We start from the raw sequence: 16,797 nt of genomic DNA, 5'->3' as shown, positions 1-16,797 counted from the left end.
AATCCCCACTATCAAATATAACGTAAACAAGGGAATCCCCACTATCAAATATAACGTAAACACGGGAATCTCCACTATCAAATATAACGTAAACAAGGGAATCTCCACTATCAAATATAACGTAAACAAGGGAATCCCCACTATCAAATATAACGTAAACATTGGAATCCCCACTATCAAATATAACGTAAACAAGGGAATCTCCACTATCAAATATAACGTAAACAAGGGAATCCCCACTATCAAATATAACGTAAACATTGGAATCCCCACTATCAAATATAACGTAAACAAGGGAATCTCCACTATCAAATATACCGTTAACATTGGAATCTCCACTATCAAATATAACGTAAACACGGGAATCCCCACTATCAAATATAACGTAAACACGGGAATCCCCACTATCAAATATAACGTAAACAAGGGAATCTCCACTATCAAATATAACGTAAACAAGGGAATCTCCACTATCAAATATACCGTTAACATTGGAATCTCCACTATCAAATATAACGTAAACACGGGAATCCCCACTATCAAATATAACGTAAACACGGGAATCCCCACTATCAAATATAACGTAAACAAGGGAATCTCCACTATCAAATATAACGTAAACAAGGGAATCTCCAATGTCAAATCTAAGGTACCAGTTCAATGTATGAAAGTTCACAAAACAAAAAACCATCAAATTTAAAACGTTATCACCTCCATCAAGATTGACTGCAGGAATAATTATCGCCAGACATATAATAAAGAATATGGATTGAAGTTCTAGATCCACTCATTTTTTTATATTAATAAGCAGATAGTGACTAGGGAATTATCCCGACAGCAGATAGAGTTAAGACAGACTAGAAGGTTCTAGAATTATATAATCGGGAAATTTGAATATGTGGATTGTTTGTTGGTTTAGAATATATAGACACGTGTTAATATGTGGATTGTTTGTTGGTTTAGGATATAGACACGTGTTAATATGTGGATTGTTTGTTGGTTTAGGATATAGACACGTGTTAATATGTGGATTGTTTGTTGGTTTAGGATATAGACACGTGTTAATATGTGGATTGTTTGTTGGTTTAGGATATAGACACGTGTTAATATGTGGATTTTTTGTTGGTTTAGGATATAGACACGTGTTAATATGTGGATTGTTTGTTGGTTTAGGATATAGACACGTGTTAATATGTGGATTGTTTGTTGGTTTAGGATATAGACACGTGTTAATATGTGGATTGTTTGTTGGTTTAGGATATAGACACGTGTTAATATGTGGAATGTTTGTTGGTTTAAGATATAGACACGTGTTAATACGTGGATTTTTTGTTGGTTTAGGATATAGACACGTGTTAATATGTGGATTGTTTGTTGGTTTAGGATATAGACGCGTTAATATGTGGATTGTTTGTTGGTTTAGGATATAGACACGCGTTAATATGTGGATTGTTTGTTGGTTTAGGATATAGACACATGTTAATATGTGGATTGTTTGTTGGCTTAGGATATAGACACGTGTTAATATGTGGATTGTTTGTTGGTTTAGGATATAGACACGCGTTAATATGTGGATTGTTTGTTGGTTTAGGATATAGACACGCGTTAATATGTGGATTGTTTGTTGGTTTAGGATATAGACACATGTTAATATGTGGATTATTTGTTGGTTTAGGATATAGACACGCGTTAATATGTGGATTGTTTGTTGGTTTAGGATATAGACACGCGTTAATATGTGGATTGTTTGTTGGTTTAGGATATAGACACGCGTTAATATGTGGATTGTTTGTTGGTTTAGGATATAGACACGTGTTAATATGTGGATTGTTTGTTGGTTTAGGATATAGACACGTGTTAATATGTGGATTGTTTGTTGGTTTAGGATATAGACACGTGTTAATATGTGGATTGTTTGTTGGCTTAGGATATAGACACGTGTTAATATGTGGATTGTTTGTTGGTTTAGGATATAGACACGTGTTAATATGTGGATTGTTTGTTGGTTTAGGATATAGACACGGTCCGACAAACAGAAGGAGAGTATGTATATAATCCACCGTCCGCCCACGAACGATTGACAACTTCAAAGAAAGGCCCACCGATCAACTCCCCTTACAAACCAGCCTCGTTTCCATCCGCTGGCGTCAGGGAACAGACCGGCAGTTATATGGACCCAACTCTATATGACGACATCAGTGACGTCATACAAAACGTTGCTAGTGATGATTATACAGATGAATCAGAATTACCTTACTATCAGAAACCTTACCGAAAAAGCTACCCTGGGTATGGCCGCCCGCGTTATAGGTCACGTGGTCGTGTAAATGATGACCACGAGTCAAATAGAAAACTGGATAAAATCGAACATATGAGGCAAAGACGAATAACTAGAGATATCTTAAATACAGAATTCGAAAAGAAATTAAATCATTTTATTAATTCTAAAAAAGTAGCAAATTCTGATAAAAGGAAAAATAGTCATCGGAAACGGAAACGGCGCCATATTGGACCACACGACGAAGATGGCCTTCAGCGACTGTTGTCCACCGGAACACTTGCGCCAACAACTTTACCTCGAAACCACCCAGACTTTAACCATTCCATAGACTTGGTGTTCGCGACATACTGGTTCTTTCCCGCCAAAACTCAGGTTATTCTTCCAACGGACCAGAAATGTATCGACGACAGTATGGCGAGGGAGAAGATTAGATTCAGCCCGACAAGTAGGTTGGATTATTTAATTGCAGTGAAAATGCCCGTTTTCATGTTTAATTTACGTTTGTGTTAGATATTTATCACATTTGGCAAAAAGGCGTCAAACGAAAATGTAAGAAGAGGCCGAGAGGGCCTGTATCGGTAACCTGGTTGGATTTGACCCAAAGTCAAAATAATGATCATGATCAATTCGCTGATAACTATATTTGTTTATGTCAAACAGTGCTATATATTTGGTTATGTCCCGTGGATGAGATATCACCCGTATAAAACGTAGTCGAGACTCCCTGCGGGAGTGAAAAGTCCCCAGGGATTATTTTACAACATTGTTGTGTTTAAAGAAGCCACGTCCCTAGGGAAGGGGGAAATATCCTTGGACCTATTTTACAGCAGGTTGTGTTTATTTCTTGATGCCCAACAATGCTATACATGTTCATGGGGTTGGTATCCTAAGACTTGTGTTTATCCCGTAATGTCAAGCAATGACACATATGGTGATGGGATTGGGATATTAATGGGTTCGAACATATAACCAAGAAACTACTGTTAAATCCTTACTAGTTTGGGAAGACCCTATGACCTATTTTTACACCATGATTGTGTTTATCTCTTGATGATCAGGTATCTCAACAGTTTAAAAAATGCAAGTAGCGATTAAAAGGACCAAGATCTACTGAGCCCGTCACTCTGGCCCCAGGGGAGTCAGTCACGTTTTCTGCAAAATCTGTTCCATTCCCAAAGGATGTTTTTGATTTAATCTTTTCTGTTCTTTATTACTAGTGGCAATTTAAAGAATTTTACTCTATTTCTCGTATCCATTCTCCTTCCCGTAGTATGTTTCTAAATTTGGTAAAAATCTATTCAGTACTTTATGACTAGTAGCGATTTAAAGGACTTACGTCTATTTGATCCCGCCGCTCTGGCACTAAAGGGCCACAGTCACCATTTATGCAAATCCTCTGTGCCTTCCGCGAAGGATCTCTATGACCAGATTTGGTTCAAATCCATTCAGGTCTTTTTTACTAGCTCGGTGTTAAGAAAATGTTGACGGACGACAGTCGGACGGATGACGCGCCATGTTTAAAGTCACCGGCATTTCCAGCCAGATCAGTTAAAATACATCGGAATACTCACGTATAGGTTTAGATAAATATGACTGTAAAAATCGAACAGCTTTTAAAAAGTTCCTAATGCGGTATATGGTAAGAGATTCGAGAAGGTTAAGAAATCTTTTGTTAATATAGAACCTTCCGATCGTAGGTTGGAGATCGTTCTAATTAACGTGTGTCATATATTTAATTAAGTGCAATGAAAAATAGCATCCATAGACAATTATCCTAACCGAGTGTCTGTTATAGGTAAGTACTACGGGCTCGACCACGACAAATACCAACATGTGGTCACCCAGGAGTGTCTCCGGGCTTCCGGTCATGCGCACTCAGACGACCATTCACAAACTACATTCCAGAGCCTGGAGACGTTCAATCCCTACAAGATCAACATGGGTCAGATGACAGTGTACAGGTACTTATACAGATACATAATCTGATACTTGTCGAACCATTGGATGTCACAGTAATGCCCCTAACTACAATATTTACCTACAGTATGACAATAATGGCCACCCCAAATACTAAATATAAAGGTTTACATGAAGTATGGCAAATTGATCCTCTCATCTACAAAATAAAAACTTTTAAATGGATTATGACAAATTGTCCTCCCACGTACAAGACATAACATTTACATAGTTTCACAAAACGGTCCTCACGCATACAAATATTAACAATTACATACAGTATGACAAACAATTACAGTATGACATAAACAATTACAGTATGACATAAACAATTACAGTATGACATAAACAATTACAGTATGCCAAATTGTCCTCTTACGTACAAAATATAAACATTTACATACAGTATGACAAAAATTATCATAAAATAGGAAAAAAAAATTCACGAGATCTTCACTTGGAATTAAAACTTCGGTGGTAATCCATCACGTTTTGATTGTTGACAGGTTACGCCTGACGTGTAAGTGTAGCAGTGTACCTAACAACAGTACAACACAGCGATGTGGCCGGACATTACCGTTCGACCAGCAACAATGGTCAGCCTACATGGGAAGTAAAGGCGACAGTCACTGGAGACCTACAGACAGTAGGGTCTAAACAAACCGAACAGAAACTCGAGATTTTAACACGGGAGGAGGGTCAGAACCATGACTTGAGTTATCTAAACCGGGAACTTAATGTTGAAAGTATATATGAATAAAAAATATTTAAACGTATATTACACCTGTCAGACGGGACATACTAACCCACGTGACCATTGTACACCCGTCTGACAGGACATATTAACCCACCTGATCATTGTACACCTGTCTGACGGGACATACTCACCCATCTGATCATTGTACACCTGTCTGACGGGACATACTAACCCATCTGATCATTGTACACCTGTCTGACGGGACATACTAGCCTACCTGATCATTGTACACCTGTCAGACGGGACATACTAACCCACCTGATCATTATACACCTGTCTGACGGGACATACTAACCCATCTGATCATTATACACCTGACTGACGGGACATACTAACCCACCTGATCATTATACACCTGTCTGACGGGACATACTAACCCACCTGATCATTATACACCTGTCTGACGGGACATACTAACCCACCTGCTCATTGTACACCTGTCTGACGGGACATACTAACCCATCTGATCATTATACACCTGTCTGACGAGACATACTAACACACCTGATCATGGTACACCTGACTGACGGGACATACTAACCCACCTGACCATTATACACCTGTCTGACGGGACATACTAACCCACCTGACCATTATACACCTGTCTGACGGGACATACTAACCCAGGTGATCATTATACACCTGTCTGACGGGACATACTAACCCACCTGATCATTATACACCTGTCTGACGGGACATACTAACCCACCTGATCACCGTACACCTGTCTGACGGGACATATTAACCCACCTGATCATTATACACCTGTCTGGCGGGACATACTAACACACCTGGGTATCGTTTCATAAAGGTTCGTAGCTTACGAATGATCGTAAATATTTACGAAAAAGTTACGCAAAACTTACGAATTTCGTAAGTGCGTTTCACAAAAGTGTTCGTAACTTTTTTCGTATCTTACGTCAAAATCATACGTTCTCCCTGTAAAAATATACCACTCTCTAACTTGGAGGTAAAAAAGGACGACACTTCTGGGGTGAAAATTGTACGCCGGTCCTCTTCCCGGGTCACGTACACAGACTATGAACTTTATTTTGTTCTATCAAAACCGTATTATTGATAGAAGAATTTTTTTTCTTTAAAATTCCAATTCTTATTGTTTATCATGCGTTTACCCAAACAGTTACAACGCAATTTTGATAGATTTTGCTCAATGCCCAAAGACATACATAATGTTCTTAAAATAGACCATATGTTGTCACAGTCTGCGAATATACGTACAATTAGTTTCATGACAATCTGTATTTTGCCGGCATCCCTCCTCGACTTTCAAAACCCAGTTTCCACCTCGAAACAATCGCTCACAAGGCATAGTCGTTCTCTTATGCTAATTTGTAAATGAGTACGACGTCATTTTCTGTTCAAAAGGGCATGCCTGCGCACGATTTTAAATTGTTTTCGTAAGTTACGCAAGGTTTTTGCGTAACTTACGAACATTCGTAAGTTACGCAAGGTTTTTGCGTAACTTACGAACATTCGTAAGTTGGGAGGTTTTTGTGAAACGCTTAGTTATTCGTAAATGTGACTTACGCAAATTTCGTAAGTTACGAAGCTTTGTGAAACGATACCCTGATCATTGTACACCTGTCTGACGGGACCTACTAACACACCTGATCATTGTACACCTGTCAGACGGGACATACTAACCCATCTGATCATTGTACACCTGACTGACGGGACATACTAACACACCTGATCATGGTACACCTGTCTGACGGCACATACTAACACACCTGATCATTGTACACCTGTCTGACGGCACATACTAACACACCTGATCATTGTACACCTGTCTGACGAGACATACTAACACACCTGATCATGGTACACCTGACTGACGGGACATACTAACCCATCTGATCATTGTACACCTGTCTGACGGGACATACTAACCCACCTGATCATTATACACCTGTCTGACGGGACCTACTAACCCACCTGATCATTGTACACCTGACTGACGGGAAAAACTAACCCACCTGATCATTATACACCTGTCTGACGGGACATACTAACCCACCTGATCATTGTACACCTGTCTCTCGGGGCATATTAACCCACGTGACAATTGTACACCTGACTGACGGGACATACTAGCCCACCTGATCATTGTACACCTGACTGACGGGACATACTAGCCCACCTGATCATTGTACACCTGTCTGACGGGACATATTAACCCACGTGCGTGAAATCTGCACTTGATGTAGGAAACTAATATTTCCAGATGCATATTGTTTGTTTATCCTAAGGAAATACGATACGATGAAAAAATCATGAATTATTATTGCAGTCATCCAAAATATTTTCCTTCTGCAGAAGCATGAGTTAATCCCCATTGATATTTATTATGTTGCTCTGTCATTTCCATGGTATCATAGCGGGGCTTAACTCTACGTAGGTCTACTGTTTGATTCGTCCCCTTTTTTACGGGTAAGAAATTTTAATGAATGTTCATAATTACTCTTTCTATAAGACTTGACACAAACACCCGAGACAATGCTGCTGGAAAATCTCTAATGCGGTGTTCCACTCTCTATATGTAAATGAGCTGCGGAAAATGTCACACATACAGCTCAGTTCATTGTAACCTTGAGCTTAACCGCTCAAAATACATACACAGAAATAAACAATACCTGGTAATATTCACGCGTCATTCTTTTTCACACACAAATAAATACACTGTAGAGACATACTCTCGTTCTCAGGGTATTCCTCGTTCCTTGTTACACCTCCCGATTTCAATATCAAATTTTCGAGATGACAATCTAATTTACGCTATTTCTTTTGTATTTGTAGCACCTATTGGTGATTATAAATATAGTTTAATCAGACGTATCTGTTGCTAATGGGGAGAAAGTGGTGGGCAAGAGTAATCAATGACCTTCACACAACACCAACACACATATGACGTAATATCTAACGCTTAGGGTAGAGAATGATCAGAACACCATATTGTAAATTAATAAATATACCTTGACAATTGCACTTTACAGAATAATTCTCGGCCTGTCGATATAAAGCAGACATGTATATGCTACACCTCTACACACTTATATATAGATATACACGTACGCCTCATATACAACTTAAATTATAGTCACCGCGACACAAAACTGTTAGACAAAAATAAAATAGGGTTTAGACGTGAAAAGCTACCATGAATGGACAGTGTGACTTGGAAGTTGGTATGAACAAAAAATCCTGTTTATCATCCGGAAATGTAACACTAGGCGTTCATGTTCTAACTATCAATGTTTATCATTTCCTTAACTCATGAATTGCTTAAGCTACTGATTAGTTTTGAATTAAATGAACATAAACCCACAAGAACATATAAGTTTAGCATGACAAAATCTTGCATCTGAAAACGTAAACAATAAAAAACCCTCAAGTGTCCAGTTATGATCAAGTCACGAATTATACCCGACAGTATTTAATTCACTATTAAGAGATAAAAGGCCCATATGGTCTTAATCGCTCACCTGGATAGGGAAGTTCTTACGAGGAAACATTTCCACAGAAGAAATCTTGTGAAGAATTCCTACATTTCCCCTATTTTGCTCCGACCCTCACACCGCTTTAACCAGGGGATAAACTAATTGGTATTTTATGAGGAAATAAAAAGTGTTACGATCATGATGAACTTGTTTACGAAGATTTTATCAATGACGTCACAGAGACTAATGCATATTGTCTGTGTGCGAGGGTGTAAGCAATTATTCTATAAATATATAAAATAAAATATTTATTTTCAGATACAGTCTCTTCTTCTTTGTACATTTTGTTGTAAAAACTGCATATTCGTTTTCCCGCGGCATTGAGACCAATCAATTTCGAAAACGAGGCTAGAAATGCAAGCAAACTGGAGAGCATCGCAAAACACACAATGTCATTTACAGGGAGCGCTGTATACAATGTATACATGTGTACCGACGTGTGCACAAGTGGTGCAAGATTAATCTGATCAATGTTCAATAAACTATCTGGGCAGAGTATTAATTTCTTAAGATTTGGAGAGACCAGGGAAGGAAGTAAGACCGTACAGTCGTCTTTCGTTCAGAGCTATGGGGCTACCTTGTGGCAAGGCCAGAGTGCAGGCTACTGTAAATCACTTAAATGGACTGATAGATAGCCGTCATGACGATGGTTAAGGCCCAACAAGGGACCAGGTATAACATGAACCTAGCTCCTGGTTTTACTGTGGTTGTCAATGCACCAGTTAGTTGATCGTGTACGTTTGGACATGTAGACCGTAGAACATGTTGTCTATTTCACAGTGATATCCAATGTTTGTCATCCCAAATTGTAGCAAGTTACGCAAGTATATGAAACCACTGCACTTTTAAAGTAGAAGAACGAAAAGAATCAAGTCTTGAATATTATACAGGAAATGAATAAACATAATCAATCAAATGGATATTTCGGTAATCATGGGAAAATACATTAATTTAAACTACAAATATGGAATTGAGTTCCTACGTTTTGTTGCTTCTCCCAACAATGGTTCACAGTTAATATTGACAAACCAATTTGTCACCAAGACCAAGGACCTCAGATTTTTCGTAACGATTCCTTTCCTTTATTGGGCCCTCGCTCCGGTCCCAAGGGAGCCAAACCCTTATTTTTATGCAATACAAGATCTCTTTTGTCCAATAATGCTCCTGAGCAAATTTCAACAATACTATTTGTCGTTCTAGGGATGTCCGTTATCCCATAGGATGTCGCCTGTAATAACAAAGTACATGATTGGTTGACGCCGCCATAGTTGAGTTGATCTGGTATGTCATGTCAGGGGGTCCTGATATTTGTGACATTTTGGAGACGAGGAAAATGACATCGGACATGGGAACATTGGTTTGGTTTGGTTTATTTTGTTAACGTCCTTTTAACAGCTAAGGCCATTTGAGAACGGCCTCCCATTCGTGCGACATGGGAACATAACACTGAACGTCTGGGACAGTGTTTTGTAGCAAAGGACATTATATTGTCACTAGACAGGTGACGTACTGGTGGCGTAACATCCGCCAACTCTCGATGAAATACGACCCTTTTTCAAAACCCTATTGTGGCCGTTCTATGAAAAATATAGAAAAAAAACTAAAGATACGCTTTTCTTCAGAACTATTTCTTCTTATTATGTTTGGAGTTTCAAATTTTTGGATTGAAACGCTGATTTTTAAGGACCGGTTAAACAGAAGCTACCGGTCAAAGTGACGATTTTGGCATGTTTGACCCAAAATATCTCATAAATACCAGACCTAGATCGAGCCGAGTTTTACAATGGTTCAAAACCCTATCAAAATTGTATGTGTCATTTTTTCCACCCCCAAATCGCTACAATAGCCGGCAAAAATCGCGAATTAGCTCATACTATCATTACGTTCCGTAAGGAACGATAACGAGTTATCGCCCCTTACTACACTTCATTCTTTATCTACCCTAAAATTTTTAACGTCAGGGTGCCTTTGGCACCTGCCGTTATAGGCGTGGTGGGAAAAGGTTGTTACTGATAGATCTGTTCCGGCTAACTATTCCTCTTTTCTGTCAAACAAATGATATACTTCCGCAGCCAAATATAATTCCTATTTTGATAGCAATTATTGACACAATTTAAGTGATGTAAACCGTGTTTACTGCAATTATTTAAAATGAAATGTTAATGTTTGGTGTTCTAGACTATTTTAGAGTATAATTATTAACCTTTTTCCTCGTCAGTATATGCAATTTTGTTGGCGTAGGATTACGCAGTTCTGTCTCGATACTGCCGTGAAAACGAAAGTAGAAAAATCAGTTTGATCGTCGTAGAAATTTACATGCATTCACAGAGAAACTATCCACATCTGTTCATCCCGAGTTCATATGCAGGAACATTTGATAGCTTAAAACCAATCATATTTACGTAGTCAAATGCACCCGAGCATTCCACGAGATAACTTCAGCTGTCACGTGACTCTTCACGACACTAGTCAGCCAAAATGGCGGTTATGTCTACTGTAACCAAACCAACGACCGTTCGCAGTTTCATATTCATTTGTAAGTCGCTAGAATACGCAAGAAATATGACCAGGAATTGAAGGCAAGTTGTAACAAACTACATTGCCGTTTTTCGTGAGGATTTTATTAAATACGGTTATTATGTGTTGTTTGAAAAGAATCTAATGATTATGATCCGTGACTGATGTACTGGCGGTGTCAAAACTAGACATGTCTCGTCGGACAACGCGACCGCAATTTTCTATCAGAGTTAAAATGTGTTACCTAAGGGGTCATAAAATAGACGTTTGATAGGCCTTATTAATAACTTATATTATAAATAAAATAAAAAACTTCGGCTGTGTACATCTTGGATTTTATCTTTAGTTGTAGTTACTTGACAACATGTTCTGTTAATAGACAGATTTGTCGCTCAGTTGATTCTTTTTTCAAAGTTTACAAGCAGCTTTACTGATTCAGGAGTATATCAATAATCTTCCACAAGCATTAAAGAAATGGGGAAAGAACTATGCTCAGCTATTGTAAAGTTGTCAGCTGATATATGTTATACATGCTTTCTTGAATATATATAGAATAGAAATACCAGGGCCAGATGAAGACATTTCATCTGGTACAAATGTAACTGTCTGACTATAAAATCCAATTTTAAATTTCTTATAATATGACCTCAGACCCTGACGTTTCTCAAGGCCTTTGGCCCTTTGATCCATCATGTTACAGGAAACACAAAGTAAAATTCGGACAACAAATCTGATTTCAATATGGCCGTTTATTATATCAAATGACGGTTATTCATTCATATGTATTGACACAAAAAATCTTAGATGGGGATTAAATCCCGCCATATCTGAATATCTAAATATACCAAATGATATCAATCTTAGAAAAATCAGAAAGAAGGCATGAAAGGGATGGTGGAGGGCAAAACTTTTGTAATATAAAGGTCTTTATCAGATATTTGCCTATTTTGATATATTATTAAACATCAATAATTGGCCTTAACCGTGTGCACCTCGTTCCTCCATCTTATCTTTAACTTCTGAATGTAGACAGCTTTGTCATTCGCTTTTATAGCGTTCTAAAGGACCTGTTGCAGGATGGCCCACGAAGGAATTCTTTGTAAAACATTTTATTTTGATAAAAGATGTCAAAATACACATGGAATGGCCTATCATTTTTAATTTTTATTTTTGGTGCGATTACAGCGCCACCTTTTACTGATTTCGATTGAAAATTTTACCAAGAGATTTCAAATGGCGCTAGTATCTTAATGAAAAAATAGTTTCTGTCTTACCATAAACACACTCGACCAAAATGAACTATTTTTTAATATTGTATGCCCGACTTGTGAATTTATTTTGCATAATTTACATAATACATGAACATGGGTGGCAGACAGGGATACTTTTTTCGTCATTTTGATTTCAGTAATTCAGAAAAATATCAACAGATGTATCTAAAATCCCGAGTGCAGACATTGAAAGTGTTTTAAAAATATCTTTGATATCCTTGTGAAACATAACAAAAATATCAAGATAGTAGGTCGCTGGCAAGTAAGAGAAATATCATGTTTATCTCCCCTACCCCCAAAAATCACAAAAAACGGGGAAAATATTCAATGGCTGCTAGCACCTAAGTGAGAATATATTTTTTTACAAAAGATGATTTATAATAAACCTGAATGAACTAGCTTTGAGTATCATACGCCAGACTTGTGAAAGAGAAATATTATGTTTATCTCCCCTACCCCCAAAAATCAACAAAACCCGGACAAAAAATTCAAAAGCTACTAGTGCCTTAATGAGAGATTATTTGTTCCCAAAGCATGACTTTCTTCAGCAAAATGAACTAGTTTTGAAGAAAATATGACAAAATTATGAATTTCTATTGCATAATATATGTTTTATTTGAAACTTTTCTTCGTTAAATCTGTGGAATGACTAAAAACGATTCAAGTACATGTATTAAACCCCGAGTACAATTTTTCTACGTGTTTCAAACTTTTCTGTCGTGTCATTGTGACAAAATATGATAGAATGAACAAAGTAAATGACTTTCCTGTGAGAGTTTTCACTAGTTATTTATTTATATGTATATTTAAGGAAGCGTCCAAAGTCAGAGCCCATGGTAGATGACTCAAATACATATGAGTCTAAGAAGAGCAACTACAATCCTGTTGAGGAAGAAAGTGTCTCAATCGGTCCTACGGTTGATGACCTCTTTTTCACTCCATCCTCTCACAGGAAATGTTGCCTTTGCCTTTCATATACTGAACAAACTGCCACAATTCCTGAAAAGGCTAGGTTTCAATTGATCTTGTTTCACAGGATATGGGTCTCTAAGTCTGCGATATCATGCGCAGACCACTTTATTGGGAAAGACTTGGATCCTAATTTTCCAATTACTGCTGCTGGAAAGGAAAAGTTGTCACTCTATCTTCCAGATAAACATGACGAGGTGATCGATGATCTTCTGAGATTATCGTACCAACTTGGTAGTGGAAAGGCATCCTTTTCTTTCAATCTGAAAAATATGGATGACCAAGACTGTCTGGCTTGGACTCGGTGGAACATGGAGCAGCTGCAAGAGCTTCATAGCCGATGTGCACATCTAATATCTTCCCAGTGTTTGTCAACAGAAGATTATATTATCTCCTCTTGTTTTGGGTCAAACTCGAAACGGATATATCCTATACACAGTTGGCATCCCTATTCAACCTGCATAAATCCTGTGTCAGTAGAATATTCAACATTGTTGCTCAATCTCTCGAGGCGACAGTTGTTCCCTTGTATCTGGGATCTGAACATATTTCTAGAGAAAACGCCATCAATCATAACACTGCATTCACCAAGACTTTCTTTAGTGATAATGTCACAGTTGTTTTAGATGGAACGTACATCTATATTGGAAAGAGTGGCGATCACGAGTTTCAAAGAAAAAGTTACTGCGGGCAGGAAAAAAGAAACTATATTAAATTGATGGTGTAGTTTTCCCAGATGGATACATCTTTGACACGGTTGGGCCATTTTTTGGGAGTGAAAATGACGCCAGGACAACCAAGAAAATCCTTGACGGAATTGAAAGCTTGAATCCTCTCCTGCAGCCAGAGGACCATATCATCGTAGATCGTGGATTCAGGGATGTTCTGAAAGACATCTCTGAAGTGGGATAAGGACATCACATGTCATCCTTTCTCCAGCCAGGAAAGAGCCAGCATGATTCTCTTGAAGCCAACACTGATAGATGCATCACAAAAACGAGATGGGTTGTTGAGAGCTAGCTTTCACGCAAGATTTAAGAAATTTAAATTCTTTCAGACAGAACTCTCATCTAATCACTTCACTGACATCATTGCAACACTCGTAAAGGTTGTAACCGCTTCCCTGAACTTCCTCCGTGGTTCTATATATGAACCTTCTTCTGAACAGGTGCTGAAAGACAGGGCAATGGCTGAACAAATGAAAGGGTTATCAACTAAGGTTAATGAGCTTGCACAAAGGGTGAAGAATGAACCGGCGTTATCCAAACGTGCCCAATATTACTGGCAAAAGCTTGCAAAAACTTAATAATGGTATTACTACTATGCTGTGCTATGCAGAAGCATGTTTTTATTTCAATCAAGGCTGTTTTTACACATTTCACTTCAAATTCACTTTACATTCTTTTACTCTGGACAGTAGACATACCAACAGAATACCTGAAAGATTTATACACATTTCTTACATGCTTTATATGTTGTCATTATTTACTCGCATTACATCTAATCCCATTTAAAAATGTGATAGGCCAGTCTCTGAAGTCAACGTAGTCCATGTCCGTTGTCCTGATTTTCGAATAGTTGAAGTGGTCTCCGTAGGTAAGCCCGTTTGAAGAGCACGACAAACTGTGGATATATTTCACTGTTCAGCAGTCCAACAGACATATTACCCAGGTAGCTAGCTTCAGAGACATGGTCATTATTGGTGTATAACAACTCATGCACGTGATTGCACATAAACGAATTCAGAGCTGCCATTATCATCAGACTTAACCTTAAGGTGTAAGTGTCTAAACAATGCATCGCAGTGCAGAACATATAGCTCTATATCCAGGTGTTCTATACGAACCCCGTCGTTTAGCACTTTGGGAAGTAACTAGTGAAACCGCTGACAACAGGCGAACCAGTCGTCCCACTCCTAATATGCTGAGCGCTAAGCAGGAGCAGCAACTGTGGTATGTCTCGGCTAGGAGACAGAACCTAAAGCCTTCCTCACAGGGGCGAACGCTCAACTAAAGGCCAAAAGTGAGGCAGTGTCAAGGGAGACATTAGGAAGAAGAAAGTTAGTATGAAAGAAGAGAAAAGATAAGATCCCAAATTTAGTCGCCTCTTACGATCATGCAATGGGGGCAGCAGGTACAATCGCCGCCTATCACAAGGAGACTTAACAAGAACATACCGCAGCCTCCCAAAACATACATACGCACTCACCACACTCATACATGTCGCACGCACGGGATGCCGTCCTAAAATGACCTTAGATGTTAATAGGACGTTAAACAAAATAAACCAAACCAAACCAAATTATCATCACATAGATATATTTCCACCTCATACCAAATTTCTTGGTTCTAAGAAGGTATATTTCAAATTGTTAGTGTTACCATTTGGTCTATCTACCGCTCCATATATTTTTCTAAAGTAACCAGAGCGTTCATTAAAAAATGAATAAAAAATAAAAATGAATCAAAGTACTGAAGACACAGGGGTCAGGGGTGCACATGTTTTTTTTTTTTTGCAGTCATGAGAGAGGTAGGCGGAGCTTATTCTGGGTGTTGTAAGATGTAGTAATGTAATTTGAAAAGTCGAGTACTCTACTTCACCCAAATACTATTTTCGTGACTATGATAATGAAAATAATTGCATTATTTCATGGATTCAAAATGTTTTTTTTATATGATAAAATGGTAACTGGCTTATATTGAAAACTAGAAATGGCATTTACACCTCTAGCATATTTAAAGGGGAAGTAACTCCATACTATAAGGATTGTAAGGTTTGCACAAATTTGTTTCAATATATACACTCATAAGCAAACAATACTTGTTGTGTTGATTACATCTTTGCTATCATATATATATAATAAATATAATGATTATGTAATATATGTATCCACACAGTGTACTGGTGAATTAACCTACTGAATTTGTTGTTAGGCAATACCTTGGTACACTAATACCAAAATAATATATTGATAGTGCAAGTAGTAGATGGTTTATGCTACAAATTCCAACATTCTACACATATCTGCCGGAAACGGGTGATTTGTTTTTAATTTCTGTTTGCAACAAGTAATTGCTATAAAAGCCAAGAACATTTTTAACTCATAGGCAAGGTAACGGATCAGTCATATAGGCATTAGGACTATGCTGAAAATAGCACAACAGAATGCAGGGACACATCGAGATTAAATGTCCCATCACAAAATCAAATTCGACAAACTGAAATCCTCAGAAGGAGGGAGGATTTCCATGTCTTGCAGACATATTTCTAATTTCCAAAAAATGAATCCTTTCTTTATATATGTGTCTTTACATGCATGAGAGAATAAGAAGATATCTCAATTTTGTCCACATCATACATACTGTACCTCTTAAACAAGAGGCCCAATGGGCCTGTACCGCTCACCTGGCTCTACACCAACTTTGACGTTGATTGAGGTAATTTCTACACATACTATGCTGATTACCTCTTTTTTCATATCAAAGAATTTTCTAGTCCTTCATTCCAGCATAATATTTGCCTAATGTC

At 38.0% G+C, this 16,797-nt stretch overlaps 1 protein-coding gene across 1 annotated transcript in view; it reads left to right on the top strand.

The window, feature by feature from the left end:
* The window catches only part of LOC117341022, a 65,304-nt gene extending 56,533 nt beyond the window's left edge, over positions 1-8,771 (top strand). Inside the window, exons 11-13 of the mRNA XM_033902829.1 lie at positions 2,012-2,726; positions 4,077-4,242; positions 4,744-8,771. Of these exons, the coding sequence (XP_033758720.1) occupies positions 2,012-2,726; positions 4,077-4,242; positions 4,744-4,894 (1,032 nt within the window). The 3' untranslated portion in view covers positions 4,895-8,771. The remainder of the gene's footprint in view (positions 1-2,011; positions 2,727-4,076; positions 4,243-4,743) is intronic.
* The last annotated feature ends 8,026 nt before the right edge of the window (positions 8,772-16,797 follow it).

The sequence above is a fragment of the Pecten maximus genome, chromosome 13 (assembly GCF_902652985.1).
Source record: "Pecten maximus chromosome 13, xPecMax1.1, whole genome shotgun sequence".
Classification (NCBI taxonomy): Eukaryota; Metazoa; Mollusca; class Bivalvia; order Pectinida; family Pectinidae; genus Pecten; species Pecten maximus.
The sequence above is the reverse complement of the archived record's forward strand: the minus strand, read 5'-3'. Positions and strand labels throughout refer to the sequence as shown.